At 61.7% G+C, this 27,707-nt stretch overlaps 1 protein-coding gene across 1 annotated transcript; it reads left to right on the top strand.

The window, feature by feature from the left end:
* Positions 1–739: 739 nt before the first annotated feature.
* LOC135577535 (properdin-like) lies at positions 740–24,052 on the top strand. The gene is made up of 9 exons (XM_065047672.1): positions 740–883; positions 3,521–3,680; positions 4,479–4,651; positions 6,379–6,564; positions 7,869–8,034; positions 11,731–11,966; positions 16,376–16,487; positions 20,281–20,432; positions 23,924–24,052. Exons 1-9 carry the CDS (start codon positions 820–822, stop codon positions 23,929–23,931), a joined length of 1,257 nt encoding a protein of 418 aa, XP_064903744.1. The 5' UTR covers positions 740–819; the 3' UTR covers positions 23,932–24,052.
* The last annotated feature ends 3,655 nt before the right edge of the window (positions 24,053–27,707 follow it).

Here is a 27,707-nt window from a genome sequence, read left to right as displayed (position 1 = left end):
GGTCCCCTCTCCCGAACTCCTGGGTCCCCTCTCCCGAACTCCTGGGTCCCCTCTCCCGAACTCCTGGGTCCCTCCTGAACTCCTGGGTCCCCTCTCCCGAACTCCTGGGTCCCTTGGGGCACTCCTGGGTCCCCTCTCCCGAACTCCTGGGTCCCCTCTCCCGAACTCCTGGGTCCCCTCTCCAGAACTCCTGGGTCCCCTCTCCCGAACTCCTGGGTCCCTCCCGAACTCCTGGGTCCCTTGGGGCACTCCCGGGTCCCCTCTCCCGAACTCCTGGGTCCCTCCTGAACTCCTGGGTCCCTTGGGGCACTCCCGGGTCCCCTCTCCAGAACTCCTGGGTCCCCTCTCCCGGACTCCTGGGTCCCTCTCCCGAACTCCTGGGTCCCTTGGGGCACTCCCAGGTCCCCTCTCCCGAACTCCTGGGTCCCTCTCCCGAACTCCTGGGTCCCTCCCGAACTCCTGGGGTCCCTTGGGACACTCCCGGGTCCCCTCTCCCGAACTCCTGGGTCCCCTCCCCCGAACGCCTGGGTCCCCTCTCCCGAACGCCTGGTTCCCTCAGAACTCCTGGGTCCCCTCTCCTGAACTCCTGGGTCCCTCCCGAACGCCTGGGTCCCTCCCGAACACCTGGGTCCGTTTTTGCGGTGGCAGGGTGGGGGGTGGGAGGGTGGGGGAGGGTGAGAAACCAGCCCCGAACTCCTGGGTTCCTTTTTTTAGGGGAAGGAGCCACCCGAACTCCTGGGTCCCTTTTTCCTGTGGGTGGGGTTTCCCCCCCACCCTCCCCCACTTCCCCTTATCCCCGAGGGACCCAGGCGTCCGGGGATGGGGGAGGGGATGGAGCCCGCGGAGCTGCTGGTGCTGCTGTGGGTGCTGAGCGGGGCCAACGGTACTGGGAGAACTGGGATGGACTGGGAGGGACTGGGATGGACCTGGGGGGGACTGGGATGCACTGGGATGCACTGGGATGGACTGGGATTGAACTGGGATTGAACTGGGAGGGACTGGGATGGACTGGGAGGGACTGGGATTGAACTGGGATGGACTGGGATTGAACTGGGATGGACTGGGATGGACTGGGGGGGACTGGGAGGGACTGGGAGGGACTGGGGGGGACTGGGATTGAACTGGAATTGAACTGGGATGGACTGGGATGGACTGGGATGGACTGGGAGGGACTGGGATGGACTGGGGGGGACTGGGATGGACTGGGATGGACTGGGGGGGACTGGGATGGACTGGGAGGGACTGGGAGGGACTGGGAGGGACTGGGATTGAACTGGGATTGAACTGGGTTGGACTGGGAGGGACTGGGATGGACTGGGATTGAACTGGGAGGGACTGGGATGAACTGGGAGGGACTGGGATGGACTGGGATGGACTGGGGGGGACTGGGAGGGACTGGGAGGGACTGGGATGGACTGGGGGGGACTGGGAGGGACTGGGATGGACTGGGATGGACTGGGATGGACTGGGAGGGACTGGGGGGGACTGGGATGGACTGGGATGGACTGGGAGGGACTGGGATGGACTGGGAGGGACTGGGATGGACTGGGGGGGACTGGGATGGACTGGGATGGACTGGGAGGGACTGGGAGGGACTGGGGGGGACTGGGAGGGACTGGGATGGACTGGGAGGGACTGGGATGGACTGGGAGGGACTGGGATGGACTGGGGGGGACTGGGAGGGACTGGGATGGACTGGGGGGGACTGGGATGGACTGGGAGGGACTGGGATGGACTGGGGGGGACTGGGAGGGACTGGGATGGACTGGGATGGACTGGGATGGACTGGGAGGGACTGGGGGGGACTGGGATGGACTGGGATGGACTGGGAGGGACTGGGATGGACTGGGAGGGACTGGGATGGACTGGGGGGGACTGGGATGGACTGGGATGGACTGGGAGGGACTGGGAGGGACTGGGGGGGACTGTGATGGACTGGGAGGGACTGGGATGGACTGGGATGGACTGGGAGGGACTGGGATGGACTGGGAGGGACTGGGGTGAACTGTGATGGACTGGGAGGGACTGGGATTGAACTGGGGGGGACTGGGATTGAACTGGGATTGAACTGGGATGGACTGGGATGGACTGGGAGGGACTGGGATTGAACTGGGGGGGACTGGGATTGAACTGGGATTGAACTGGGATGGACTGGGATGGACTGGGAGGGACTGGGATTGAACTGGGGGGGACTGGGATTGAACTGGGATTGAACTGGGATGGACTGGGATGGACTGGGAGGGACTGGGATTGAACTGGGGGGGACTGGGATTGAACTGGGATTGAACTGGGATGGACTGGGATGGACTGGGAGGGACTGGGATTGAACTGGGATGGACTGGGATGGACTGGGATTGAACTGGGATGGACTGGGAGGGACTGGGATTGAACTGGGATGGACTGGGATGGACTGGGATTGAACTGGGAGGGACTGGGAGGGACTGGGATGGACTGGGGGGGACTGGGATGGACTGGGATGGACTGGGAGAGACTGGGATTGAACTGGGATGGACTGGGATGGACTGGGATGGACTGGGATGGACTGGGATGGACTGGGAGGGACTGGGATGGACTGGGGGGGACTGGGATGGACTGGGATGGACTGGGAGGGACTGGGGGGGACTGTGATGGACTGGGATGGACTGGGAGGGACTGGGATGGACTGGGATTGAACTGGGATGGACTGGGAGGGACTGGGATTGAACTGGGTTGGACTGGGATGGACTGGGATGGACTGGGAGGGACTGGGATGGACTGGGAGGGACTGGGATGGACTGGGGGGGACTGGGATGGACTGGGGAGGACTGGGATGAACTGGGAGGGACTGGGATGGACTGGGAGGGACTGGGATGGACTGGGATGGACTGGGGGGACTGGGATTGAACTGGGAGGGACTGGGGGGGACTGGGAAGGACTGGGAGGGACTGGGATGGACTGGGATGGACTGGGGGGGACTGGGAAGGACTGGGAGGGACTGGGATGGACTGGGGGGGACTGGGATGGGCTGGGAGGGACTGGGATGGACTGGGAAGGACTGGGATGGACTGGGGGGGACTGGGATGGACTGGGATGGACTGGGATGGACTGGGATGGACTGGGGGGGACTGGGATGGACTGGAGGGACTGGGAGGGACTGGGATGGACTGGGATGGACTGGGATGGACTGGGATGGACTGGGAGGGACTGGGATGGAACTGGGATGGACTGGGAGGGACTGGGATGGACTGGGATGGACTGGGATGGACTGGGAGGGACTGGGATGGACTGGGAGGGACTGGGATGGACTGGGATGGACTGGGAGGGACTGGGGGGGACTGGGATGGACTGGGATGGACTGGGGGGGACTGAGAGGGACTGGGAGGGACTGGGGGGGACTGGGATGGACTGGGAGGGACTGGGATGGACTGGGATGGACTGGGAGGGACTGGGATGAACTGGGAGCACTGGGATGAACTGGGATCACTGTGTCGGCTCCACCCCCTGACCCCGCCCCCTTTGTTTTGACCCCACCCCCTTTCAGCCTCCCCGCCCATCTGGTGCTTCACCCCATTGGCCGAGCCCGATGGGGGCGGAGCCTGCGCTGAATCCCTGGGAGACGAACGCGTCCCATTGGCTCATTGCTGCCTCAACCCCGCCTACGGATACAGGCTCCGCCCACACGGCCTCTGCGTCCCCTGCCGGTCAGACCACGCCCCCTCCCCAAAAGCCACGCCCCCTCCTTGAAGCCAGCCCCCGAAAAGCCACGCCCCCCACCACTATCCCACCCCAGAAGCCCCCCCTCCTCCCTGGAAGCCACGCCCCCTCCCGGGAAAAAGCCACGCCCCCTCCTGGAAGCCACTCCCCCCCAAGCCACGCCCCCTTCCCCAAAAGCCACACCCCATCCTGGAAAGGCACACGCCCTTCCCGGAAAGCCACGCCCCCCAAGACACGCCCCTCCTCGGGAAGCCACGCCCCCTCTCGGAAGCCACACCCACTCTCACATAGGTGATCCTATGTGACCCCGGGTGACCTCAGGTGACCCCAGTGTCCCTGGGTGACCCCAAGTGACACCAGTGTCCCCATGTGACCCCATGTAACCCTGGGTGACCCCGGGTGACCTCAGGTGACCCCAGTGGCCCTGGGTGACCCCAAGTGACACCAGTGTCCCTACGTAACCCCGGGTGACCCCAAGTGACCCCGGGTGACCTCAGGTGACCCCAGTGTCCCTGGGTGACCCCAAATGACACCAGTGTCCCTATGTGACCCCATGTAACCCTGGGTGACCCCAAGTGACCTCAGGTGACCCCAGTGTCCTTGGGTGACCCCAAGTGACACCAGTGTCCCCATGTAACCCTGGGTGACCCCGTGTGACCTCAGGTGACCCCAGTGTTCCTGGGTGACCCCAAGTGACACCAGTGTCCCCATATAACCCTGGGTGACCCCAAGTGACCGCGGGTGACCTCAGGTGACCCCAGGTGACCCTGCTGTCCCTGTCCCAGGCAGGACACGTGGGGCCCGTGGGGCCCGTGGGGCGACTGCTCTGTCACCTGTGGGGAGGGGACCCAGAGAAGGGGCCGGAGACGGAGCCAATGGGGGGACAACGGGGACAATGGGGACAATGGGGACACCCGGGAGTGGCAGCTGAGAGCGTGTGAACTGACCCCTTGTACAGGTGGGATATGGGGATATGGGGACAGGGGGACATGGGGACATGGGGACATGGGGACATGGGGACAGGGGGACAGGGGGACAGGGCGGGACATGGGGACAGGGGGACAGGGGGACATGGGGACATGGGGACATGGGGACATGGGGACAGGGGGACAGGGGGACATGGGGACATGGGACATGGGGATATGGGGACAGGGGGACAGGGGGACATGGGGATATGGGGACATGGGGATATGGGGACATGGGGACAGGGGGACATGGGGACATGGGGACAGGGGGACAGGGGGACATGGGGACATGGGGACATGGGGATATGGGGATATGGGGACATGGGGACAGGGGGACAGGGGGATATGGGGACATGGGGATATGGGGGATATGGGGACATGGGGACATGGGGACAGGGGGACATGGGGACATGGGGACATGGGGACAGGGGGACAGGGGGATATGGGGACATGGGGACAGGGGGACATGGGGATATGGGGACATGGGGACATGGGGACAGGGGGACAGGGGGACATGGGGACATGGGGACAGGGGGACATGGGGACAGGGGGACATGGGGACATGGGGACATGGGGACAGGGGGACAGGGGGATATGGGGACATGGGGACAGGGGGATATGGGGACAGGGGGACATGGGGACAGGGGGACATGGGGACATGGGGACATGGGGACAGGGGGACAGGGGGATATGGGGACATGGGGACAGGGGGATATGGGGACAGGGGGACATGGGGACATGGGGACATGGGGACATGGGGACATGGGGATATGGGGACATGGGGACAGGGGGATATGGGGATATGGGGACAGGGGGACATGGGGACATGGGGACACGGGGATATGGGGACATGGGGATATGGGGACATGGGGACATGGGGACATGGGGACATGGGACATGGGGACAGGGGGACATGGGGATATGGGGACAGGGGGACATGGGGACAGGGGGACAGGGGGACATAGGGACAGGGGGACAGGGGGACAGGGGGGACATGGGGACAGGGGGACATGGGGACAGGGGGACAGGGGGACAGGGGGACATGGGGACAGGGGGACAGGGGGACATGGGGACATGGGGACATGGGGATATGGGGACAGACATGGGGACATGGGGACAGGGGGATATGGGGACATGGGGACATGGGGACAGGGGGACATGGGGACATGGGGATATGGGGACATGGGGACAGGGGGACAGGGGGACATGGGGACATGGGGACAGGGGGACAGGGGGGACAGGGGGACATGGGGACACGGGGACATGGGGACATGGGGACAGGGGGACAGGGGGACATGGGGACATGGGGACAGGGGGACAGGGGGACATGGGGACATGGGGACATGGGGACAGGGGACATGGGGGACAGGGGGACATGGGGACATGGGGATATGGGGACAGGGGGACAGGGGGACATGGGGACATGGGGACAGGGGGACATGGGGACAGGGGGATATGGGGACAGGGGGATGTGGGGACAGGGGGATGTGGGGACAGGGGGATATGGGGACATGGGGACATGGGGACATGGGGACAGGGGGATATGGGGACAAGAGGGAATCAGTTCAGGGGGAACCCAGGAGTTCGGGAGGGACCCAGGAGTTCAGGAAAGAGACCCAGGAGTTCGGGGTTGGACCCAGGAGTTCGGGGCTAAACTCGGGGATGCGTGAGGGAGGATGGGGAGGCGGGGCCAATCTCAGCCCCTCCCCTTTTCCTCCAGTGGGCGGGGTTTGGAGCACGTGGGGCCCCTGGGGGCCGTGTGCGGCCACGTGCCAGGGGGCGGGGCCAAGGCCGGGGCGGAGCCGAAGCCGGCGCTGTGATTGGCCGGAACCGGAGCCATCGGGACCCGAATGCGAAGGGAACGCGACCCAGAGCGAAACGTGCACGGAGCTGCCGCCTTGCCCCCGTGAGGACCCAGGAGTGCCCCAAGGGACCCAGGAGTGCGGGGGGACCCAGGATGGGGGGGGACCCAGGAGTTTGGGGGGACCCAGGAGTTCGAGGGGACCCAGGGTGGGGGAGACCCAGGAGTTCGGGAGGGACCCAGGAGTTCGGGAGGACACAGGATGGGGGGGACCCAGGAGTGCGGGGGGGACCCAGGAGTGCGGGAGGACACAGGATGGGGGGGGACCCAGGAGTTTGGGGGGACCCAGGAGTTCGAGGGGACCCAGGGTGGGGGAGACCCAGGAGTTCGGGAGGGACCCAGGAGTTCGGGAGGGACCCAGGAGTTCGGGAGGACACAAGATGGGGGGGACCCAGGAGTTCGGGAGGGACCCAGGAGTTCGGGAGGACAGAGGATGGGAGGGACCCAGGAGTGCGGGGGGACCCAGGAGTTCGGGAGGGACTCAGGATGGGGGGGACCCAGGAGTGTGGGGGGGACCCAGGAGTGTGGGGGGGACCCAGGGGTGCAGGAGGGACCCAGGAGTTCGGGAGGGACTCAGGATGGGGGGGACCCAGGAGTTCGGGAGGACACAGGATGGGGGGGACCCAGGAGTTCGGGAGGGACCCAGGAGTTCGTGGGGACCCAGGGTGGGGGGGACCCTGGAGTTCGGGAGGGACCCTGGAGTTCGGGAGGGACCCAGGAGTTCGGGAGGACACAGTATGGGGGGTACCCAGGAGTTTGGGGGGACCCAGGAGTTCGGGAGGACCCAGGAGTTCGAGGGGACCCAGGGTGGGGGAGACCCAGGAGTTCGGGGGGACCCAGGAGTTCGGGAGGGACCCAGGAGTTCGGGAGGGACTCAGGATGGGGGGGACCCAGGAGTTTGGGGGGACCCAGGAGTTCGGGAGGGACCCAGGAGTTCGGGAGGGACTCAGGATGGGGGGGACCCAGGAGTGCGGGGGGGACCCAGGAGTTCGGGAGGACACAGGATGGGGGGGACCCAGGAGTTTGGGGGGACCCAGGAGTTCGGGAGGGACCCTGGAGTTCGAGAGGACACAGTATGGGGGGGACCCAGGAGTTCGGGAGGGACCCAGGAGTGCGGGGGGACCCAGGAGATCGGGAGGGACTCAGGATGGGGGGGACCCAGGAGTTCGGGAGGACACAGGCTGGGGGAGACCCAGCAGTGTGGGGGGGACCCAGGAGTTCGGGAGGACCCAGGAGTTCGGGAGGACACAGGATGGGGGGGACCCAAGAGTGCGGGGACCCAGGAATTCGGGCAAGGGGACCCAGGCATCCTGGAGGGTGTGTCCCGCTCTGACCCCGCCCACCCGCAGAGGACGGCGCCTGGGGGGCGTGGTCGGAGGCGGTGCCGTGCGCGGTGACGTGTGGACTGGGCGTGGCCACGTTCCGCCGCGCCTGCGACGCCCCGCCCCCGAGATACGGCGGCCGAGGTTGCCCCGGCAACGATACCCGGAAGTGGACCCCGGGGGGCGTGTCCAAGTGAGGGGCGGGGCTTGAGGGGGCGGGGTCTATGGGCGGGTCAATGGGGGATCTATGGGGTCAATAGGGATTTATGGGGTCAATGGGGTGTCTGTGGGGTCAATGGGGGGTCTGTGGGGTCACTGGGTGTCTATGGGGTCTATGGGGTCAATGGGGGGTCTATGTGGGTCTGTGGGGTCTATGGGAGTCTATGGGGTCAATGGGAGATTTATGGGGCCAATGGGGGGTCTTGTGGGGTCAGTGGGGGTCTGTGGGGTCAATGGGCATCTATGGGGTCTATGGGGGGTCAATGGGGGGTCTATGGGGTCAATAGGGATCTATGGGGTCAATGGGGGGGTCTGTGGGGTCAATGGGAGGTCTATGGGGTCAGTGGGGATCTGTGGGGTCAATGGGGGGTCTATGGGGTCAATGGGAGGTCTATGGGGTCAGTGGGGGGTCTGTGGGTTCAGTGGGGGGTCTATGGGGTCAAGAGGGATCTATGGGGTCAGTGGGGGGGTCTATGGGGTCAATAGGGATCTATGGGGTCAATGGGGTGTCTATGGGTTCAATGGGGGTCTATGGGGTCAATGGGGTGTCTGTGGGGTCAATGGGGTGTCTGTGGGGTCAATGGGGGGTCTGTGGGGTCAGTGGGGGTCTGTTGGGTCAATAGGGATCTATGGGGTCAATGGGGTGTCTATGGGGTCAATGGGGTGTCTATGGGGTCAATGGGGTGTCTATGGGGGTCAATGGGGTGTCTATGGGGTCAATGGGGTGTCTATGGGGGTCAGTGGGTGTCTATTGGCTCAATGGGTGTCTATGGGGTCAATGGGAGGTCTATGGGGTCAATGGGGGGTCTGTGGGGTCAATGGGGGGTCTATGGGTTCAATGGGGGGTCTGTGGGTTCAATGGGGTGTCTATGGGTTCAATGGGGTCTCTATGGGGTCAATGGGGGGTCTGGGGGGTCTATGGGAGTCTATGGGGTCTGTGGGGTCTATGGGGCCAATGGGAGATTTATGGGGCCAATGGGGGGTCTTGTGGGGCCAGTGGGGGTCTGTGGGGTCAATAGGCATCTATGGGGTCTATGGGGGGTCAATGGAGGGTCTATGGGGTCAATAGGGATCTATGGGGTCAATGGGGGGGTCTGTGGGGTCAATGGGGGATCTATGGGGTCAGTGGGGGTTCTATGATGTCAATGGGGGGTCTTTGGGGTCAATGGGGGGTCTGTGGGGTCAATAGGGATCTATGGGGTCAATGGGGTGTCTATGGGGTCTATGGGCTCAATGGGTGTCTATGGGGTCAATGGGAGGTCTGTGGGGTCAGTGGGGGGTCTATGGGGTCAATGGGGGGTCTATGGGGTCAATGGGGGTCTGTGGGGTCAATGGTAGGTCTGTGGGGTCAATGGGGGGTCTATGGGGTCAATGGGGGTCTGTGGGGTCAATGGTAGGTCTGTGGGGTCAATGGGGGGTCTATGGGGTCAGTGGGAGGTCTATGGGGTCAATGGGGGGTCTATGGGGTCAATGGGGGTCTGTGGGGTCAATGGTAGGTCTATGGGGTCAGTGGGGGGTCTATGGGGTCAGTGGGAGGTCTATGGGGTCAATGGGGGGTCTATGGGGTCAATGGGAGGTCTATGGGGTCAGTGGGGGGTCTATGGGGTCAATGGGGGGTCTATGGGGTCAGTGGGGGGTCTATGGGGTCAGTGGGAGGTCTATGGGGTCAATGGGTGTCTATGGGGTCAATGGAAGGTCTATGGGGTCAGTGGGGGGTCTATGGGTTCAATGGGGGTCTATGGGGTCAATGGGAGGTCTATGGGGTCAGTGGGGGGTCTGTGGGTTCAGTGGGGGGTCTATGGGGTCAAGAGGGATCTATGGGGTCAGTGGGGGGTCTATGGGGTCAATAGGGATCTATGGGGTCAATGGGGTGTCTATGGGGTCAATGGGGGGTCTGTAGGGTCAGTGGGGGTCTGTGGGGTTAGTGGGGGTCTATGGGGTCAATGGGGGTCAGTGGGGGTCTGTGGGGTCAATAGGGATCTATGTGGTCAATGGGGGGTCTATGGGCTCAGTGGGGGGTCTATGGGGTCAGTGGGGGGTCTGTGGGGTCAATGGGGGTCTATGGGCTCAATGGGGGGTCTGTGGGGTCAATGGGGGGTCTGTGGGGTCAATGGGGGTCTATGGGCTCAATGGGGGGTCTATGGGGTCAATGGGGGGTCTGTGGGGTCAATGGGGGTCTATGGGCTCAATGGGGGGTCTATGGGGTCAATGGGGGGTCTGTGGGGTCAGTGGGGGTCTATGGGGCCAATGGGGGTCTGTGGGGGTCAATGGGGGGTCTATGGGGGTCAGTGGGGGTCTGTGGGGTCAATAGGGATCTATGGGGTCAATGGGGTGTCTATGGGGGTCAATGGGGTGTCTATGGGGTCAATGGGGTGTCTATGGGGGTCAGTGGGTGTCTATTGGCTCAATGGGTGTCTATGGGGTCAATGGGAGGTCTATGGGGTCAGTGGGTGTCTATTGGCTCAATGGGTGTCTATGGGGTCAATGGGGGGTCTGTGGCATCTATGGAGGGTCTATGGGGTCAGTGGGGTTCAATGGGGTCAATGGGGTATTTATGGGTTCAGTGGGGGATCCATAGACCCCCCATTGACCCCACAGACCCCCCCATTGACCCCACAGACCCCCCACTGACCCCACAGACCTCCCACTGACCCCATAGAACCCCACTGACCCCACAGACCCCCCATTGACCCCATAGACCCCCCATTGACCCCATAGACACCCCATTGACCCCATAGACCCCTCATTGACCCCACAGACCCCCCATTGACCCCATAGACACCCATTGACCCCATAGATCTCCCATTGACCCCATAGACACCCCATTGACCCCATAGATCCCTATTGACCCCACAGACCCCCCCATTGACCCCATAGACACCCATTGACCCCATAGACCCCACACTGACCCCACAGACCCCGCATTGACCCCATAGACCCCACACTGACCCCATAGACCCCCCATTGACCCCATAGATCCCTATTGACCCCACAGACCCCCCATTGACCCCATAGACACCCATTGACCCCATAGACCCCCCATTGACCCCATAGACCCCCCACTGACCCCACAGACCCCTCATTGACCCCATAGACCCCACACTGACCCCACAGACCCCTCATTGACCCCATAGACCCCTCATTGACCCCACAGACCCCCCATTGACCCCATAGACACCCATTGAGCCCATAGATCTCCCATTGACCCCATAGACACCCCATTGACCCCATAGATCCCTATTGACCCCACAGACCCCCCACTGACCCCACAGACCCCGCATTGACCCCATAGACCCCACACTGACCCCACAGACCCCTCATTGACCCCACAGACCCCCCATTGACCCCATAGATCTCCCATTGACCCCATAGATCTCCCATTGACCCCATAGACACCCCATTGACCCCATAGACCCCACACTGACCCCACAGACCCCTCATTGACCCCACAGACCCCCCATTGACCCCATAGACACCCATTGACCCCATAGACCCCCCACTGACCCCACAGACCCCTCATTGACCCCATAGACCCCACACTGACCCCACAGACCCCTCATTGACCCCACAGACCCCCCATTGACCCCATAGACACCCATTGAGCCCATAGATCTCCCATTGACCCCACAGACCCCCCATTGACCCCACAGACCCCCCACTGACCCCATAGACCCCCCACTGACCCTTCGTTCTGCCCCACAGCCGTCCCCGAGTGGGGCGCGTGGGCCCCCTGGTCCCCCTGTTCCCGCCCCCAGGGGGAGGCCCTGAGCTGCCGCCCACTTGTGGGGCAGCAGCGGCGCTCCAGGGCCTGCGTGGGGCGCTCGCCGGGGGGACCCACCTGCCCCACGGCGCCGGGGGGCGGAGCCTTCCAGGTCCGCGCCTGTTACAACGTGCACCAGTGTCTGCGTGAGTCGCCCCATAGCGCCCTAGAGCTGCCCCATGGAGCCCTATGGGAGCCCTGTAGCTACTCCAGAGCTGACCCAGAGCTGCCCTATGGAGCCCCATAGCTGCCCTATAGAGACCTCATTGACCCTACAGATGCTTGTTGACCAACCATTGACCCCATAGATGCCCATGGACCCCATAGATCCCCCACTGACCCCATAGTCCTCCATTGACCCTATAGATCCTTCATTGGCCCCATAGATCCCCACTGACCCCATAGATCCCCCACTGACCCCATAGATCCCCACTGACCCCATAGATCCCCACTGACCCCATAGAACCCCCACTGACCCCATAGACCCCCACTGACCCCCATAGATCCCCACTGACCCCATAGATCCCCACTGACCCCAAAGACCCCCCATTGACCCCATAGTCCTCCATTGACCCTATAGATCCTTCATTGACCCCATAGATCCCCAGTGACCCCATAGACTTCCCGTTGACCCCATAGTCCCCCCATTGACCCCATAGTCATCCATTGACCCTATAGATCCTTCATTGGCCCCATAGATCCCCAGTGACCCCATAGATCCCCCACTGACCCCAAAGACCCCCCATTGACCCCATAGTCATCCATTGACCCTATAGATCCTTCATTGGCCCCATAGATCCCCAGTGACCCCATAGACTCCCCGTTGACCCCATAGTCCCCCCATTGACCCCATAGACTCGCCATTGACCCCATAGACTGCCATTGACCCCATAGTTCCTCATTGACCCCATAGGTTCCCATTGACCCCATAGACCCCCCCTTGACCCTATAGACCCCCATTGACCCCATAGATCCCCGTTGACCCCATAGACCCCCCACTGACCCCATAGATCCCCCACTGACCCCATAGTCATCCATTGACCCTATAGATCCTTCATTGGCCCCATAGATCCCCCACTGACCCCATAGTCCTCCATTGACCCTATAGATCCTTCATTGGCCCCATAGATCCCCAGTGACCCCATAGACTCCCCGTTGACCCCATAGACCCCCCACTGACCCCATAGACCCCCCACTGACCCCATAGATCCCCACTGACCCCATAGATCCCCACTGACCCCAAAGACCCCCCACTGACCCCATAGTCCTCCATTGACCCTATAGATCCTTCATTGGCCCCATAGATCCCCAGTGACCCCATAGACTCCCTGTTGACCCCATAGACCCCCCACTGACCCCATAGATCCCCACTGACCCCATAGATCCCCACTGACCCCAAAGACCCCCCATTGACCCCATAGTCCTCCATTGACCCTATAGATCCTTCATTGGCCCCATAGATCCCCACTGACCCCATAGATCCCCCACTGACCCCATAGATCCCCCACTGACCCCATAGTCCTCCATTGACCCTATAGATCCTTCATTGGCCCCATAGATCTCCAGTGACCCCATAGACTCCCCGTTGACCCCATAGACCCCCCACTGACCCCATAGATCCCCACTGACCCCATAGATCCCCACTGACCCCAAAGACCCCCCATTGACCCCATAGTCCTCCATTGACCCTATAGATCCTTCATTGACCCCATAGATCCCCAGTGACCCCATAGACTTCCCGTTGACCCCATAGTCCCCCCATTGACCCCATAGTCATCCATTGACCCTATAGATCCTTCATTGGCCCCATAGATCCCCAGTGACCCCATAGATCCCCCACTGACCCCATAGATCCCCCACTGACCCCATAGTCCTCCATTGACCCTATAGATCCTTCATTGACCCCATAGATCCCCAGTGACCCCATAGACTCCCCGTTGACCCCATAGTCCCCCCATTGACCCCATAGACTCGCCATTGACCCCATAGACTGCCATTGACCCTATAGATCTCTCATTAACCCCATAGATCCCCATTGACCCCATAGACCCCCCATTGACCCGATAGATCCCCATTGACCCCATAGATCCCCGTTGACCCCATAGTTCCCCCATTGATCCCATAGACGCCCCATTGACCCCATAGATCCCCATTGACCCCATAGACCCCCCCTTGACCCTATAGACCCCCATTGACCCCATAGTCCTCCATTGACCCTATAGATCCTTCATTGGCCCCATAGATCCCCAGTGACCCCATAGACTCCCCGTTGACCCCATAGTCCCCCCATTGACCCCATAGACTCGCCATTGACCCCATAGACTGCCATTGACCCCATAGTTCCTCATTGACCCCATAGGTTCCCATTGACCCCATAGACCCCCCCTTGACCCTATAGACCCCCATTGACCCCATAGATCCCCGTTGACCCCATAGTTCCCCCATTGATCCCATAGACGCCCCATTGACCCCATAGATCCCCATTGACCCCATAGACCCCCCCTTGACCCTATAGACCCCCATTGACCCCATAGTCCTCCATTGACCCTATAGATCCCTCATTGACCCCATATACCACCCATTGGCTGCATAGTTCCCCATTGCCCCCATAGTCCCCCCATTGACCCCATAGACTGGCCATTGGCCCTATAGACCCCCATTGACCCCATAGACACCCCCCTTGACCCTATAGACCCCTATTGACCCCATAGATCCCCATTGACCCCATAGACTCCCCGTTGACCCCATACTTCCCCCATTGATCCCATAGACGCCCCATTGACCCCATAGTTCCCCCATTGATACCATAGACCCCCACTGACCCCACAGTCCCCCCATTGACCCTATACATCTCCATTGACCCCATGGATACCCGTTGACCCCATAGACCCCCCACTGACCCCATAGACCCCGATTTAGCATATAGACCCTCTGTTGACCCCATAGTTCCCCATTGACCCCATAGACCCCCCCATCAACCCCATAGATTGCCATTGACCCCATAGACATCCCATTGACTCCATAGATCCCTCCGCTGACCCCGTAGTCCCCCATTGACCCCATACATCCCCATTTACCCCATAGACCCCCCCATTGAACCCATAGATTCCCATTGACCCCATAAACATCCCATTGACCCCATAGACATCCCATTGACCCCATAGATCCCTCCACTGACCCCATAGTCCCCCATTGACCTCATACATCCCCATTTACCCCATAGACCCCCCACTGACCCCATAGACCCCCCACTGACCCCATAGACCCCCCATTGACCCCATAGTCCCCCCATTGATCCCATAGACATCCCATTGACCCCATAGATCCCTCCACTGACCCCATAGTCCCCCATTGACCCCATACATCCCCATTTACCCCATAGACCACCCATTGACCCCATAGACCCCTCTTGACCCCATAGACCCCCCACTGACCCCATAGACCCCCCATTGACCCCATAGTCCCCCCATTGACCCCATAGACCCCTATTGACCCTATAGATCTCTCATTGACCCCATACATCCCCATTGATCCCACAGACCCCCCATTGAACCCATAGATTCCCATTGACACCATAGACATCCCATTGACCCCATAGACATCCCATTGACCCCATAGATCCCTCCACTGACCCCGTAGTCCCCCATTGACCCCATACATCACCATTTACCCCATAGACCCCCCATTGACCCCATAGATCCCTCTTGACCCCATAGACCCCCCACTGACCCCATAGACCCCCCATTGATCCCATAGACATCCCATTGACCCCATAGATCCCTCCACTGACCCCGTAGTCCCCCATTGACCCCATACATCCCCATTGACCCCATAGACCTCCCATTGACCCCATAGATCCCTATTGATCCCATAGACCCCCCATTGAACCCATAGATTCCCATTGACCCCATAAACATCCCATTGACCCCATAGACCCCCCACTGACCCCATAGACCCCCCATTGACCCCATAGTCCCCCCATTGACCCCATAGACCCCTATTGACCCTATAGATCTCTCATTGACCCCATACATCCCCATTGATCCCATAGACCCCCCATTGAACCCATAGATTCCCATTGACCCCATAGACATCCCATTGACCCCGTAGATCCCTCCACTGACCCCATAGTCCCCCATTGACCCCATAGTCCCCCCCACTGACCCCATAGTCCCCTATTGACCTTATAGATCTCTCATTGACCCCATACATCCCCATTTACCCCATAGACCCACCACTGACCCCATAGATCCCTCTTGACCCCATAGACCCCCCACTGACCCCATAGACCCCCCATTGACCCCATAGTCCCCCCCACTGACCCCATAGTCCCCTATTGACCTTATAGATCTCTCATTGACCCCATACATCCCCATTGATCCCATAGACCCCCATTGACCCCATACACCCAATAGCTGCCCATAGAGCCCTGTGGAGCCCTATAGCACCCCATAGCAGCCCCATAGGGTGCCATGCCCCACCCCCATAGACACCCCACACCCCCAGCCCTATAGGGGGTCCAGGGCCCTATAGGTGAGGCCTCCTGTGCCCCCAGTGCCGGGGAACTGGTCAAACTGGAGCCCCTGGGGTCTCTGCACCCCCCCATGTGGGGCCAGCCCCACACGTAGCCGTGTCAGAGAGTGCCGGCCCGTGCACCCCAACTACCCGTACGTATGGGGCTACGGGGGGCTATGGGGTCATTGGGGGGGCTATGGGGTCTGTGAGGGTCTATGGGGTCTATGGGGGGTCTATGAGGTCAATGGGAGGCTATGGGGTCAATGTGGAGTCTATGGGGTCAATGTGGTGTCTATGGGGTCAATGGGGGTCTATGGGGGTCTGTGGGGTCAGTGGTGGGTCTATGGGGTTAATGGGGGGTCTATGGGGTCAATGGGAATCTATGGGGGTCAATGGGTGGTCAATAGGGGACTGTAGGGTCAATGGGGTTCTATGGGGTCATTGGGTGATCAATAGGGTTCTGTAGGGTCAATGGGGATCTATGGGGGTCTATGGGGTCCATGGGGGTCTATGAGGTCAATGGGGTCTATGGGTAGTCTAGGGGGTCAATGGGTTTCTGTGGGGACAATAGGGGGCTATGGGGTCAATGTGGGGTCTATAGAATCAATGGGGGTCTATGGGATCAATGGGGGTCTGTAGAGTCAATGGGGTTCTATGGGGTCAGTGACGGGTCTGTGGGGTCAGTGGGGAGTCTATGGGGTCAGTGGGGGGTCTATGGGGTCAGTGGGGGTCTATGGAGTCAATGGGAGGTCTATGGGGTCAATGGGGCTCTATGGGGTCTAAGGGGTCAATAGGGGTCTATGGCGTCAGTGGGGGGCTATTGGGTCAATGGGGGGTCTTTGGGGGGTCTATGGGGTCAGTGGGTGGTCTATGGGGTCAATGGTGGGTCTATGGTGTCTATGGGGTCAATGGTGGGTCTATGGGGTCAATGGGGATCTGTGGGAGTCAGTGGGGTCAATGATGGGTCTTTGGGGTAAATGGTGGATCAATGGGGGTCTATGGGGGTTACTGGGGTCAATGATGGGTCTATGGGGTCAATGGGGGTCTATGGTGTCTATGGGGTCTATGGTGTCTATGGGGTCAATGGTGGGTCTATGGGGTCTGTGGGGTCAATGGTGGGTCTATGGGGGTCACTGGGGTCAATGATGGGTCTATGGGGTCAATGGTGGGTCTATGGTGTCTATGGGGTCAATGGGGGTCTATGGGGTCAATGGGTGGTCAATAGGGTTCTGTAGGGTCAAGGGGGATCTATGGGGGTCTATGGGGTCAATGGGGTCAATGGTGGGTCTATGGGGTCAATGGTGATCTATGGGGGTCAGTGAGGTCAATAATGGGTCTATGGGGTCAATGGTGGGTCTATGGTGTCTATGGGGTCAATGGGGGTCTATGGGGTCAATGGGGTCAATGGTGGGTCTATGGTGTCTATGGGGTCAATGGGGGTCTATGGGGTCAATGGGGTCAATGGTGGGTCTATGATATCTATCGGTTCAATGGTGGGTCTATGGGGTCAGTGGGGATCTATGGGGGTCAATGGGGTCAGTGATGGGTCTATGGGGTCAATGGTGGGTCTATGGTGTCTATGGGGTCAATGGTGGGTCTATGGGGTCAGTGGGGATCTATGGGGGTCAGTGGGGTCAATGATGGGTCTATGGGGTAAATGGTGGATCAGTGGGGGTCTATGGGGGTCACTGGGGTCAATGATGGGTCTGTGGGGTCAATGGTGGGTCTATGGGGTCAATGGTGATCTATGGGGGTCAGTGGGGTCAATGATGGGTCTATGGGGTAAATGGTGGATCAATGGGGGTCTATGGGGGTCAATGGGGTCAGTGGTGGGTCTATGATATCTATGGGGTCAATGGTGGGTCTATGGGGTCAGTGGGGATCTATGGGGGTTAGTGGGGTCAATGATGGGTCTATGGGGTCAATGGTGGGTCTATGGTGTCTATGGGGTCAATGGTGGGTCTATGGTGTCTCTGGGGTCTATGGGGGTCACTGGGGTCAATGATGGGTCTATGGGGTCAATGATGGGTCTGTGGGGTCAATGGTGGGTCTATGGTGTCTATGGAGTCAATGGGGGTCTATGGGGTCAATGGGTGGTCAATAGGGGACTGTAGGGTCAATGGGGATCTATGGGGGTCTATGGGGTCAATGGGGTTCTATGGGGTCAATGATGCGTCTATGGGGTCAATGGTGGGTCTATGGTGTCTATGGGTTCAATGGTGGGTCTATGGGGTCATTGGGGATCTATGGTGTCTATGGGGTCAATGGTGGGTCTATGGGGTCAGTGGTGGGTCTATGGTGTCTATGGGGTCAATGGGGGTCTATGGGGTCAATGGTGATCTATGGGGGTCAGTGAGGTCAATAATGGGTCTATGGGGTCAATGGTGGGTCTATGGTGTCTATGGGGTCTATGGGGGTCTATGTGGGTCACTGGGGTCAATGATAGGTCTATGGGGTCAATGGTGATCTATGGGGGTCACTGGGGTCAATGGTGGGTCTATGGGGTCAATGGTGGGTCTGTGGTGTCTATGGGGTCAATGGTGGGTCTATGGGGTCTGTGGGGGTCACTGGGGTCAATGGTGGGTCTATGAGGTCAATGGTGGGTCTGTGGGGTCAATGGTGGGTCTATGGTGTCTATGGCGTCAATGGTGGGTCTATGGTGTCTCTGGGGTCTATGGGGGTCACTGGGGTCAATGGTGGGTCTATGGTGTCTCTGGGGTCTATGGGGGTCACTGGGGTCAATGGCGGGTCTATGGGGTCAATGGCGGGTCTATGGGGTCAATGGTGGGTGTATGGTGTCTATGGGGTCAATGCTGGGTCTATGGTGTCTATGAGGTCAATGGTGGGTCTATGGTGTCTATGGGGTCAGTGGTGGGTCTATGTTGTCTATTGGGTCAATGGTGGGTCTATGGGGTCTGTGGGGGTCACTGGGGTCAATGGTGGGTCTATGAGGTCAATGGTGGGTCTATGGGGTCAATGGTGGGTCTATGGGGTCAATGGTGGGTCTATGGTGTCTTTGGGGTCAATGGTGGGTCTATGGTGTCTATGGGGTCTATGGGGGTCACTGTGGTCAATGTTGGGTCTATGGGGTCAATGGTGGGTCTATGGTGTCTTTGGGGTCAATGGTGGGTCTATGGTGTCTATGGGGTCTATGGGGGTCACTGGGGTCAATGATGGGTCTATGGGGTCAATGGTGTGTCTATGGGGTCTATGGGGGTCACTGGGGTCAATGGTGGGTCTATGAGGTCAATGATGGGTCTATGGGGTCAATGGTGGGTCTGTGGTGTCTATGGGGTCAATGGCGGGTCTATGGTGTCTATGGGGTCTATGGGGGTCACTGGGGTCTATGGTGGGTCTATGAGGTCAATGGTGGGTCTATGGTGTCTATGGGGTCAATGATGGGTCTATGGGGTCAATGGTGGGTCTATGGGGTCAATGATGGGTCTATGGGATCAATGGTGGGTCTATGGTGTCTATGGTGTCTATGGGGATCACTGGGGTCAATGGTGGGTCTATGGGGTCAATGGTGGGTCTATGGTGTCTATGGGGTCAATGGTGGGTCTATGGGGTCAATGGTGGGTCTATGAAGTCAATGATGGGTCTATGAGGTCAATGATGGGTCTATGGGGTCAATGGTGGGTCTATGGTGTCTATGGGGTCAATGGTGGGTCTATGGGGTCAATGGTGGGTCTATGAAGTCAATGATTCGTCTATGAGGTCAATGATGGGTCTATGGGGTCAGTGGTGGGTCTATGGTGTCTATGGGGTCAATGGTGGGTCTCTGGGGTCTATGGGGGTCACTGGGGTCAATGGTGGGTCTATGAGGTCAATGGTGGGTCTATGAGGTCAATGGTGGGTCTATGGTGTCTATGGGGTCAATGGCAGCTCTATAGTGATCTATGGGGTTAATGGGATCTATGGGTCTGACTCCTCCCACCCCCCCAGCCCCACGGTGACCCCCGTCAGCTCCTCGGTCCCCGTTAACGTGTCCTTCTGGGGGGTCCCGCGCCCGCGCTGCCCCCTGCTGGACGGCCAGAGGCTGCGCCTGGAGGAGACGCGGCCCTGTCTCAACGTGCTGCCCTGCCCCACGGCCGACGGTGCGCAGGACGCCTGGGTCCCTTGGCTGGGGGGGGCCCGGATGCCTGGGTCCCTTGGCTGGGGGGGGCCCGGACGCCTGGGTCCCCAAATGGGGTGTCCCGGACACCTGGGTCCCTTGGAGAGTGGGGGTCCGGACACCTGGGTCCCCTAATGCGGTGTCCCGGACACCTGGGTCCCTTGGAGGGGGGCGCTCCCAGACACTTGGGTTCCCTAATGGGGTATCCCGGACGCCTGGGTCCCTTGAAGGGGGGCGCTCCCAGACACTTGGGTTCCTTAATGGGGTGTCCAGGACGCCTGGGTCCCTTGGAGGGGGGTGGTCCCAGACACCTGGGTCCCCTGGGCGGTGTCTCGGACGCCTGGGTCCCTTGGCTGGGGGGGGCCTGGACGCCTGGGTCCCCTAATGGGGTATCCCGGACGCCTGGGTCCCTTGGAGAGTGGGGGTCTGGACACCTGGGTCCCCTGGGCGGTGTCTCGGACGCCTGGGTCCCTTGGCTGGGAGGGGCCCGGACGCCTGGGTCCCCTAATGGGGTGTCCTGGACACCTGGGTCCCTTGGAGAGTGGGGGTCTGGACACCTGGGTCCCCTAATGGGGTGTCTCGGACGCCTGGGTCCCTTGGCTGGGAGGGGCCCGGACGACTGGGTCCCCTAATGGGGTATCCCGGACACCTGGGTCCTTTGGAGGGGGGGCGGTCCCAGCCACCTGGGTCCCTTAATGGGGTGTCCCGGATGCCTGGGTCCCTTAATGGGGTGTCCCGGACGCCTGGGTCCCCTGGAGGGTGTCCCAGGCACCTGGGTCCCTTGTGGGGAGAAGGGGCTTCCCCGGACGCCTGGGTCCCTTGGCTGGGGGGGGCCCGGACGCCTGGGTTCCCTAATGGGGTGTCCCGGACACCTGGGTCCCTTGGAGAGTGGGGGTCTGGACACCTGGGTCCCCTAATGGGGTGTCCCGGACGCCTGGGTCCCCTGGAGGGTGTCCCAGGCACCTGGGTCCCTTGTGGGGAGAAAGGGATTCCCCGGACGCCTGGGTCCCTTGGCTGGGGGGGACCCGGACGCCTGGGTCCCCTAATGGGGTATCCCGGACACCTGGGTCCCTTGGAGGGGGGCGCTCCCAGACACTTGGGTCACTTAATGGGGTGTCCCGGATGCCTGGGTCCCTTGACTGGGAGGGGCCCGGACGCCTGGGTCCCCTAATGGGTGGTCCCGGACGCCTGGGTCCCTTGGAGGGGGGCGCTCCCAGACACTTGGGTCACTTAATGGGGTGTCCCGGATGCCTGGGTCCCTTGACTGGGAGGGACCCGGACGCCTGGGTCCCCAAATGGGGTATCCCGGACGCCTGGGTCCCTTGGAGGGGGGCGCTCCCAGACACTTGGGTTCCTTAATGGGGTGTCCCGGACGCCTGGGTCCCCTGGGTGGTGTCTCGGACGCCTGGGTCCCTTGGCTGGGGGGGGCCTGGACGCCTGGGTCCCCTAATGGGTGGTCCCGGACGCCTGGGTCCCTTGGAGAGTGGGGGTCCAGACACCTGGGTCCCCTGGGCGGTGTCTCGGACGCCTGGGTCCTTTGGCTGGGAGGGACCCGGACGCCTGGGTCCCCAAATGGGGTATCCCGGACGCCTGGGTCCCTTGGAGGGGGGCGCTCCCAGACACTTGGGTTCCTTAATGGGGTGTCCCGGATGCCTGGGTCCCTTGACTGGGAGGGGCCCGGACGCCTGGGTCCCCTAATGGGGTATCCCGGACACCTGGGTCCCTTGGAGGGGGGTGGTCCCAGACACCTGGGTCCCTTAATGGGGTGTCCCGGATGCCTGGGTCCCTTGTGGGGAGAAAGGAATTCCCCGGACGCCTGGGTCCCTTGGCTGGGGGGGCCCGGACGCCTGGGTCCCCTAATGGGGTATCCCGGACGCCTGGGTCCCTTGGAGGGGGGCGCTCCCAGACACTTGGGTTCCTTAATGGGGTGTCCCAGACACCTGGGTCCCTTGTGGGGAGAGGGGGAATCCCGGACGCCTGGGTCCCCTGGGTGGTGTCTCGGACGCCTGGGTCCCTTGGCTGGGAGGGACCCGAACGCCTGGGTCCCCTAATGGGGTATCCCGGACGCCTGGGTCCCTTGGAGGGGGGTGGACCCAGACACCTGGGTCACTTAATGGGGTGTCCCGGATGCCTGGGTCCCTTGACTGGGAGGGACCCGGACGCCTGGGTCCCCAAATGGGGTATCCCGGACACCTGGGTCCCTTGGAGAGTGGGGGTCCGGACACCTGGGTCCCCTGGGCGGTGTCTCGGACGCCTGGGTCCCTTGACTGGGAGGGACCCGGACGCCTGGGTCCCCTAATGGAGTGTCCCGGACACCTGGGTCCCTTGGTGGGGGGCGCTCCCAGACACTTGGGTTCCTTAATGGGGTGTCCCGGATGCCTGGGTCCCTTGTGGGGAGAGGGGGAATCTCGGACGCCTGGGTCCCCTGGGTGGTGTCTCGGACGCCTGGGTCCCTTGGCTGGGGGGGACCCGGACGCCTGGGTCCCCTAATGGGGTATCCTGGACACCTGGGTCCCTTGGAGGGGGGCGCTCCCAGACACTTGGGTTCCTTAATGGGGTGTCCCGGACGCCTGGGTCCCCTGGAGGGTGTCCCAGACACCTGGGTCCCTTGTGGGGAGAGGGGGAATCCTGGACACCTGGGTCCCCTGGGTGGTGTCTCGGACGCCTGGGTCCCTTGGCTGGGGGGGGCCTGGACGCCTGGGTCCCCTAATGGGGTATCCCGGACGCCTGGGTCCCTTGGAGGGGGGTGGTCCCAGCCACCTGGGTCCCTTAATGGGGTGTCCCGGATGCCTGGGTCCCTTGGAGAGTGGGGGTCCGGACACCTGGGTCCCCTAATGTGGTGTCTCAGATGCCTGGGTCCCCTCATGGGGTGTCCCGGACACCTGGGTCCCTTGGAGGGGGGGCGGTCCCAGCCACCTGGGTCCCCTGGGGGGTGTCTCGGACGCCTGGGTCCCCTAGTGGGGAGGGGGCGGGTGTCCCGGACGCCTGGGTCCCTTGTGGGGAGAAGGGGATTCCCAGACGCCTGGGTCCCCTGGGGGGTGTCTCGGACGCCTGGGTCCCTTGGCTGGGGGGGGGGGGGGCCCGGACGCCTGGGTCCCTTGGAGGGGGGGTGGTCCCAAACACCTGGGTCCCTTAATGGGGTGTCCCGGACACCTGGGTCCCTTGGAGAGTGGGGGTCCGGATGCCTGGGTCCTCTAATGGGGGGGGGGGGGGGTGTCTCGGACGCCTGGGTCCTTTTTAGGGAGGGAGGGAACTCCCGGACGCCTGGGTCCCTTGTGGGGAGAGGGGGATTCCCCGGACACCTGGGTCCCTTGAAGATGGGGGGGGCCCGGACGCCTGGGTCCCCTTTTGGGTGGGGGTGTCTCGGACGCCTGGGTCCCTTGTGGGGAGAGGGGGATTCCCCGGCCGCCTGGGTCCATTGGGGGGAGCCCGGACGCCTGGGTCCCCTCTTGATCCCGTCCCCTCCTCCCACAGAGGACTGAGCTTCCGGTGACGTCACGAGACCCTCGCGGAACCCAAAATCGCCTGAATTGTCCCCAAAAGCCTCTTGACCACCCCCCCACCCCCCCCAATAAACACCCGGCAACTCCTGCGGCCCCGAACGCCTGGGTCCCCTTTTGGGTGGGGGTCCCGGACGCCTGGGTCCCCTTTTGGGTGGGGGTCCCGGACGCCTGGGTCCCTTGCGGGGGGGGTCTCGGACGCTTGGGTCCCTTGGGGGGGAGAGGGGAATCCCCGGACGCCTGGGTCCCCTTTGGGTGGGGGTCCCGGACGCCTGGGTCCCTTGGAGGGGAGAGGGGAATCCCCGAACGCCTGGGTCCCCTTTTGGGTGGGGGTCCCGGACGCCTGGGTCCCTTGCGGGGGGGGTCTCGGACGCCTGGGTCCCTTGGGGGGGAGAGGGGAATCCCCGGACGCCTGGGTCCCCTTTGGGTGGGGGTCCCGGACGCCTGGGTCCCTTGGGAGGGAGAGGGGAATCCCCGAACGCCTGGGTCCCCTTTGGGTGGGGGTCCCGGACGCCTGGGTCCCTTGGGGGGGAGAGGGGAATCCCCGAACGCCTGGGTCCCCTTTGGGTGGGGGTCCCGGACGCCTGGGTCCCTTGGGGGGGAGAGGGGAATCCCCGAACGCCTGGGTCCCCTTTGGGTGGGGGTCCCGGACGCCTGGGTCCCTTGGGGGGAGAGGGGAATCCCCGAACGCCTGGGTCCCTTGGGGGGGAGAGGGGAATCCCCGGACGCCTGGGTCCCCTTTTGGTGGGGGTCCCGGACGCCTGGGTCCCTTGAGGAGGAAGGGGAATCCCCGAACGCCTGGGTCCCCTTTGGGTGGGGGTCCCGGACGCCTGGGTCCCTTGGGAGGGAGAGGGGAATCCCCGGACGCCTGGGTCCCCTGGTGGGGGAGGGGTTGTCCCGGACGCCTGGGTTCCTTTGGGGGGGAAACTCCCGGACGCCTGGGTCCCCTAGTGGGGAGAGGGGGGATCCCCGGACGCCTGGGTCCCCTTTTGGCGGGGGGGGGGGGGGCGGAACTCGGACGCCTGGGTCCCTTGGGGGGGGAAGGGGACTTCCCGGACTCCTGGGTCCCTTTCCCGGCGCTCTCCGCCCGCCATGACGTCACCGCCCCCGCCCCTTTCCCTACTGCAGAACCGCGGGCGGGGCCGGCGCGGTGACGTCACCGGTGACATCATCCCGGGTGGGGAAGGGGGCGGGGCCGGAAGTGAGCTCGCGGGCGGGGGCGGGGCCGCCCGGAGACTCCTATAGCATCCTATAGGGCTCCCGGCAGCGCCCCTTCCCCTATAGGCCCTATAGCCCCATCCCCTATAGCCCCTATACCTCCATCCCCTATAGACCCACCCCCCATAGCCCCTATAGCCCCATCCCCTATAGCCCCTATACCTCCATCCCCTATAGATCCACCCCCATAGCCCCATCCCCTATAGCCCCTATACCTCCATCCCCTATAGACCCACCCCCCATAGCCCCTATAGCCCCATCCCCTATAGCCCCTATACCTCCATCCCCTATAGACTCACCCCCCATAGCCCCTATAGCCCCATCCCCTATAGCCCCTATACCTCCACCCCCTATAGACTCACCCCCCATAGCCCCATCCCCTATAGACCCTATAGCCCCTATAGCTCCATCCCCTATAACCCCATCCCCTATAGCCCCATCCCCTATAGCTCTATCCTCTACAGTCCGTATAGCTCCATCCCCTATAGACTCACCCCCCATAGCCCCTATAACCCCATCCCCTATAGCTCCATCACCTATAGCCTCTATATCTCTCTCCCCTATAGTCCCTATATCTCCATCCCCTATAGACCCAGCCCATATAGCCCCTATAGCTCCATCCCCTATAGCCCCTTCCCCTATAGGTCCAATAGCCCCATCCCCTGTATCTCCATCCCCTATAGCTCCTCTCCCCTATAGATCCCCCCCCATCTCCATTCCCCTATAGACCCTACTCCTACAGAGCTCCTTCCCCTATAGGGGCTCCCCCTATACCCCCCCGGACACTCCTCTATAGGCACCTTCACCCCGTCCCCTATAGGGCAGCCCCCTATAGCCCCTATAGGATGACCCTTCCTATCTCGGAGCCCCATAGGTTGGCCCTATAGGTCCCTATAGGGGGGTCCTGCAGAGGCTGAGCCCCTAGAGCCCCCGACTCCTATAGATCAGACCCATAGGGGGCCTAGAGCTCCACCCCCTATAAGCCCCTATAGCCCCTATAGACCCCTAAGCCTCCTATAGCCCCCTATAAAGCTCACTATAGATTCCCCTGTAACGCCATATAGATCCCCCTATAGAACCCCATAGTTCCCCCCGCCCCTATAGATCCCCCTATAGATGCTCCTATAGGACCCTATAGATCCCCCTATAGCCCCCTATAGATTCACATATAGATCCCCCCTTGCCCCCTATAAATCCCCCCATAGCCTCTTATAGCTCCCTATAGATCCCCTTATAGCTCCCCCTAGGGATCCCTCTATAGATCCCCCTATAGATCCCTCTACAGCCCACTGTAGATCTGCCTATAGATCCGCCTATAGACCGCCTATAGCTCCCCCTATAGATCTGCCTATAAATTCCCCCATAGACCCCCTCGCCCCCTATAGATCCCCCTATATAGCCCCATAAGGCCCCTCTAGCCCCTATATCCCCGATAGATCCCCCTATAGATCCCCCTATAGATCCCCCTATAGCCCCTATAGATCCTCCTCTAGCCCCTAAGGCCCGTCTAGCCCCTATATCCCTTATAGCCCCCCCTATAGATCCCCCTACAGATCTCCCTATAGATCCCCCTATAGCCCCTATAGATCCTCCTCTAGCCCCTAAGGCCCGTATAGCCCCTATATCCCTTATAGCTCCCCCTATAGATCCCCCTATAGATCTCCCATAGATCCTCCTCTAGCCCCCTAAGGCCCGTCTAGCCCCTATATCCCCTCTAGCTCCCCCTATAGATCTCCCTATAGCCCCTATAGATCCTCCTCTGTCCCCTAAGGCCCGTCTAGCCCCTATATCCCTTATAGCCCCCCCTATAGCCCCTATAGCTTCCCCTATAGATCCCCCTATAGCCCCAATAGACCCTTATAGCTCCCCCTATAGATCCCCCTATAGATCCCCCTATAGCCCCTGTAGATCCTCCTGTAGCCCCCTAAGGCCCCTCTAGCTCCCCCTATAGATCCCCCTATAGATCCTCCTGTAGCCCCCTAAGGCCCCTCTAGCTCCCCCTCTAGCTCCCCCTATAGATCCCCCTATAGATCCCCCTATAGCCCCTATAGATCCTCCTCTAGCCCCTAAGGCCCGTCTAGCCCCTATATCCCTTATAGCCCCCCCATAGCTCCCCCTATAGATCCCCCTATAGATCCCCCTCTAGCTCCCCCTATAGATCCATAGGATGCAGTTCCTGCGGCGCCGCCTGTCGGACGGGAATTTCCTGGCGGGGGGAGGGGCGGGGGGGAAACCCCCCCCCAGCGGCCCCGCCCCCCCCCTGCTGCTCGTCATCGGCCCCCCCGACACCGACTGGTACGTATAGAAAACACACCCCCCCCCCCCCACCCCGGGACATATAGAACCCCTGCCTCCCCACCCCCAAAACCCTGGGACCTATAGAGCCCCCCCCGACCTCCCCCGGGACCTATAGAACCCCTCTGACCCCCCCCGGGACCTATAGATCCCCCCTGACCCACCTGGGACATATAGAACCCCCCCGACTTCCCCGGGACCTATAGATCCCCCCTGACCCACCCTGGGACATATAGAAAACCCCT

This window comes from Columba livia, unplaced genomic scaffold, assembly GCF_036013475.1.
Source record: "Columba livia isolate bColLiv1 breed racing homer unplaced genomic scaffold, bColLiv1.pat.W.v2 Scaffold_101, whole genome shotgun sequence".
In the NCBI taxonomy this organism is placed as follows: Eukaryota; Metazoa; Chordata; class Aves; order Columbiformes; family Columbidae; genus Columba; species Columba livia.
Note: the sequence above shows the minus strand (reverse complement) of the source record. Positions and strands in the feature narration are given on the sequence as shown.

What these genes read in the sequence shown, in the direction of transcription:
- LOC135577535 (XM_065047672.1), top strand. Translation starts at nt 820, where the DNA reads ATGGGGGAGGGGATGGAGCCCGCGGAGCTGCTGGTGCTGCTGTGGGTG. An exon ending in GGTGCTGAGCGGGGCCAACG is followed by an intron (nt 884 to 3,520) that starts GTACTGGGAGAA and finishes ACCCCCTTTCAG; the next exon opens with CCTCCCCGCCCATCTGGTGC. An exon ending in GGAGCTGCCGCCTTGCCCCC is followed by an intron (nt 6,565 to 7,868) that starts GTGAGGACCCAG and finishes GCCCACCCGCAG; the next exon opens with AGGACGGCGCCTGGGGGGCG.